This window comes from Mauremys mutica, chromosome 13 (genome assembly GCF_020497125.1).
Source record: "Mauremys mutica isolate MM-2020 ecotype Southern chromosome 13, ASM2049712v1, whole genome shotgun sequence".
Lineage (NCBI taxonomy): Eukaryota > Metazoa > Chordata > Testudines > Geoemydidae > Mauremys > Mauremys mutica.
The window spans coordinates 1,063,437-1,068,766 of record NC_059084.1 but is presented as its reverse complement, the minus strand read 5'-3'; the positions used below and the strand labels follow the sequence as shown (position 1 = coordinate 1,068,766).

General features: G+C 51.5%; 1 protein-coding gene across 1 annotated transcript; it reads left to right on the top strand.

Moving 5' to 3' along the window:
• Positions 1 to 212: 212 nt before the first annotated feature.
• On the top strand, positions 213 to 4,791 carry LOC123348227 (kunitz-type serine protease inhibitor bitisilin-2-like). Its single transcript, XM_044985708.1, has 4 exons — positions 213 to 287; positions 1,330 to 1,497; positions 2,662 to 2,829; positions 4,595 to 4,791. Exons 1-4 carry the CDS (start codon positions 215 to 217, stop codon positions 4,603 to 4,605), a joined length of 420 nt encoding a protein of 139 aa, XP_044841643.1. The 5' UTR covers positions 213 to 214; the 3' UTR covers positions 4,606 to 4,791.
• Positions 4,792 to 5,330: the final 539 nt, after the last annotated feature.

Below are 5,330 nucleotides of genomic sequence, written 5' to 3'. Positions count from 1 at the left end.
TTCGAGGGGGTTTCCCAGACCCCGGGATCCGGGTTGTTTCCTCGTTCCATCCGGGAGGACTGATTTATTGTCAGACAGTGCGTGCTGGGAGCTGGAGCGTGGCAGGAGCCGATAGGTCACTGCGGCCTCCTCCCACCCTTCCGACCCGGCCCCACCGGGTTTAAATCCCAGCCCGGCTCAGCGCTGGGCACTGAACCCAGCTCCCGGCAGCACCATGAAGTCAGGGGCCACCTTCTTCCTCCTGGGGATCCTGGCCCTCTGGGCCCAGCTGCCGCCTGCGGCTGGGGGTAAGTGCGGGCAGCAAGCAGTGGAGGGGGAAGGGATCGGGGGACGTGTTGTACAGACAAAACTACGCAGGATCTTTTCAGGGGGCAAGACAAAGATGCCACATTTATTATGATAAAAATCTGATTTATGACCAATAACTAATATCCTAATCCTTATACACACACATTATACCCAATACCTACACACACACACACACACACATACACACACATTCACACACACACATTCACACACACACACATCCATCAGATGTTCTGCAGCTGCTGCATAGTTACCAGTCCTGGACATAGCTTGGGTTCGTGGCTTGATTTTGCAGCGTGGGTTCGTAGCTTGTGGCGGTAACTGGCCAGGAAAGCCGGGCGCAAGGACGAGCTGGATCTCTGTTGGGCCTGCACCGATGCCCTTCCATGTTGGCAGCAGAATGTTACCCCCCAAAGTCTCCCATCCCACCCATCCTTTTTGTAGGCTTGAGTTTGAATCCAGTCTATAGGTCTTGCTGTGTCACGCTGCCTCTGGGTTTGGTGATTGATCACCCGTCAATTGCAGGCGTGACTTTCAGCCTGGGACCTGGCTTTGATCTTTCTTCTATTGTACCTTTTCTTTTTAGGGTGGACTCTTCTCACTTTGTTCGGGCTCTTGTTTGCATCTTCAGCCTTTGCTGTTTGAACTTTATTTTATCAGGACAGGCTGGGTCTGGAGGTTGATTTCATTATCCATACATGCCTCAGTCACACATCTAAACTAAACTAATAAGATTACAGCAGGGTTTGCAAAAAATGAAGGTTGGAGGAAGCATTTACAAAATGGAGTGAACGTTTTAAAATGGGGTTTGAATTCCAATATGGCAAACAGTGAACAGAAGTTACAATGTAGGCAAGTGTAGTGGATGGTGAACAGAAGTTACATTAATAAAGTGAACAATTAAAAACAATTTGATTTATCAGTTCTACAGACGGAGGAGAAACCCTCGTTTTCTGCTTCCCGGCTCCGAGTGGCTTTGCTCTGCCTTTCAGACTCTTCTCTCTCTGCTCTGTCCCTCAGACCTTTGTAGACTCCCTGCTGACCCCGGGTCCTGTTATGCCATGATCCCTCGCTGGTTCCACGACTGGCAGGCCAAGAAGTGTGAGAAATTCACCTATGGAGGTTGTGATGGGAACAAGAACAACTTTGAGACTCAAACAGAATGTCTCAGGAAGTGCGGCGGGCACGGTGAGGCTCAGGGCTGGGTCCTGAGCGACAGTTTGGGAAGATGGCCAGGCCACTGGGGCTGATCTCCACTCCCTGACCGGAGGGCCCTGAGCTCTCTCGTGCTGTGAGGGCCCCTAGACCTGCTAACTCGGTTCCAGGCCTGCTTTGGCCAGACCGCAGATGGGAAGAGCCCTGCTGGGCTTGGGTGTCTGAACACGAGCGCTCGGCACAAACCTGTGCAGGGTAAGATCACGTTGTTTATAACTAAACCTACCCCGAGCCCTGTTCCAGCCTGTGACACAGGGCTGCCTGTAGGCCAGGGCACCCCGCTCACTCACTGGGAGATGGGAGGAGAAATCAGTCACTGACTGACCATGGCCTGAATGATCCAATGCCCTCAGGGACTTGGGGTCTTTGCTGAAGCAGGAAGAGGGTGTTGGTCATTTCTGTGCTGCAATGTTTCCACAACGAAGGGGTGAGTCTCTTCTGGGCTAATCCTGATCTCTCTTGGGTTTCACACTCACGTCCCTAGGGACTGCAGTGGAGTCACCCCGTTTACACCGAACTCTGCAGTCACAGAGCTGCTGAGTGCTGGGAGGTTCTCAGACCCCAGGATCTGGGTTGTTTCCTTGTTCCTTCCGGGGGGCTGATTTATTGTCAGACAGCGTGTGCTGGGCACTGGTGCATGGCAGAGCCAAGAGGTCACATGAGCCACCTCTCCCCACGCCTGACCTGGCCCCACCTGGGTTTTTGTTTAAATCCCAGCCTGGCTCAGCGCTGGGCACTCAGACCTGGCTCCCAGCAGCACCATGAAGTCAGGGGCCACCTTCCTTTCCAGGGACTCCAGACGTCCATTTCTGTGTCCACGTGCAATCCTTTGTGCCATTTCTCTAGCGCTCGGAGGGGCACTGCCAGCTCTGCGGGGGAAGGAGAGAATCTTCCATCCTCTGGAACGCCCTTGCCCCAGGGTGCTAAGTCTCTGCTGAAGCTGGACACGGATATTTTTCCCTGATGATTTCTCACTTTGGGTGGTAAAGGCTACATCACATCACACAGAGATGCCCATAGGACAAGCCTCTGCTCCTGTGCCCTCATGCCCACCCACTTCATCTGGGTGCGGGGAGACAGTTCCTTGGCAGAAGTCTCTGTTTCTGAGTCCCTTGTCTCTCTGTCCTGTGCCCGCAGATATCTGCAGCCTCCCCACTGAAGTGGGCCCCTGTACTGCTGCCATTCCTCGATGGTTCTACAACTGGCACTCTAAGAAGTGTGAAGAATTCTCTTACGGTGGCTGCAATGGGAACAAGAACAACTTTGAGACTAAAGTCGATTGTCTCCAGGCCTGTGCAGGCCAGGGTAAGACCTATGCCAGCCTGGGCAGGTGCTGCTACTTATACAGGGAGATGCTGGGAACACACCAGGGCCCCCAGGCTGCCCTCCAGTAAATGGTGCCCCTCATGTATGTCCCCTACCGATTCCTACGGTGCCTGGGTGTAGTCTAGGTGTGTTTCAGGGCTGCTGCAGTTGGTATGGAGCATAGAATCCTAGGACTGGAAGGGACTTTGAGGAGTCGTCTAGTCCAGTCCCCTGCACTCATGGCAGGACTAAGTATTATCTAGACATGGCTATCTAGACGTGGAGCATGCAGGGTACACGGACAGCGCGGAGACGGTGAATGTGTGTGGAAAGGGCAGCGCTCACTGAAAATGCCAAGGTCAGGACAGGCTGAAAAAAGGAGACAGATCCTCCCAAAGCTGGAGGTTAACACTGAAGTCAGATTCACCAACCAGTCACAAACTGTGCTCCTGCTCCCCCACACTGGTTATCAAGAAGCTAAAACAGAAAGAAATCACCCAGCCCCCTTTACTGCATTCATGTTCTCTGGCTCCCAATCAGCACCTAGGTGCAGTAAGGTGAGCAGTTATTTCAAAACTCTGCTCACTCGGCAAAATGTTCTTCTGAACCCCAAAGGGCCAGTCACATTGCCAAGTCAGTATTAGGTTGGATCTTACCCAAAATAACACACTGCCGGCCAATCCTTTAGTGTCTAAAACTAAAGGTTTATTAGAAAAGAAAAGAACAAGAGAGCTATTAAATGGTCAAAGCCATCAGATCCATACTTATAATTTCAGAGTCCATATATCAAGTTCTTAGCAGCATTGGTGAGTTTGCTGACTTGTAGAGTCCCTCTGGAACACATCCACAGCCTAGATGGGTTAGTCAGTCCTTTCTCAGAGCTTCAGTGTGTAGAGAAGTTACTCCAGAGGTGAGAAGCAGGATTGAAGACAAAAATGGAGAAGATGCAGCTGCCATTTTATATTCTTTGTCGTGTGGCTTGTACATCCTGTGTCCCAAACACAAACCTACAAGCACATAGGCCTGGAAAAGCAATTGCAGACCCCTGTCCACAGACATGTCCCTACATGTCCTGCTGACTCATAGCTGTAACCCCTGCTTTCTCTCCATGAGTTCATTGTATAGCTGGTTGGATAGTGCTGATGCCAATCTGTCTGGGGGGTGTCACCCAGAAACACAGCACAAGTTTGAAATACAAATATACCACACATATTTATAACTCACAGTACAAATATGATACATACATATAAACATGATTATCATATTTAGCCAATCAAACTTTTCCACTGATACCTTACATGGCATATCTTGTAAGATTCATTGTAATTTTGTAATACTGGTATCAATAACATTATAAATGGTCACCCCTGTTCCATACAGCATCACACACTGCGTACGGGGCCCATCTCTCACAGGCACATAGCTGCAGACTGAAGGGAGCTCATCCCACTCCTGCAGCACTGGCTGCCCTCCGCCCACCCTCCCCAGCTGGAAGAGTCTCAGTTCCTCTCTCCCTGCAGCTTTAGCAGTGAAAGTGACTAGCCAAGGAACTGGAAATATACCCGCTGGGTGTGTAAGGTGCCCCAGGCAGTGGGGGGTCAATGCATCCTGATGCCATGGTGCTGCTGAGGATCAGCTCTGAGTCTCCAGCACTGAGCCAGGCTGGAATTTAAACTATCTTCAAGGCAGGACTGGTTAAGGAGTGGGGGAGGTGCCTCACAGTGCCATGGTACAAGGGCTCTGACGGCTTTGTCCTATTTCCCAGGGTCTCCCTAACTCCTGTCTGCCCGAACCCAGACTCCAGAGGGGATGAGCTGCCTCAGCCGCACTGACCAATTGCCAAGATCGGATTAGCCGGAAGACAAAGACCTGACCCCCAGGGACTCTCCCCATCCCCAGTGCTGTTGCTAGGAGAACAGGTCGTGCTTTCCTGGGATTCCTTCTCTTCCTCAATAAACGTTTCCTGACACCCCTGCATCTCGGCATCTGCTTCATCATTCTCCAGGTCAGGCCTCTCCCAGCCTGTGCAGCCCCCACCACCACCACCACCCTCCTGGGCCTGTCAGGCCAGATCCAAGGCAGATGCTTCGGTTCAGGGCTACAATCCAGAGACCGAGACACACTGAGTTGCCTGGTGGGAAACTTTCCCAGTAATCACAGACAAGCTCTGGGATGTGCATGGGGAGTTCTGGGAGCAGCGACATGGAGCAGACCAATCTTTACACTAGTGCCCATGTTTTCACAATTACACATGTAAGCAGAGTCAGGATGAGCTCTACCCTGACATCTGGTGGTGAATTGTGGCGAGTTGTGGGAAAGAACTTCAGGGGCTGATCTTGTTTGCATAGGCACACCCACCCCGCCTCGCATGAGCCCACAGCAGCCCAAATGGTCACTTTGGTTGCTGTGGGATCCCCAGCTTCTCTGTTATTGGGGCAGGAAGAATAAAGTGTTGTTACCCTGATTATGTGAATCAAGGACAGTGGAACTGTTTTATGACA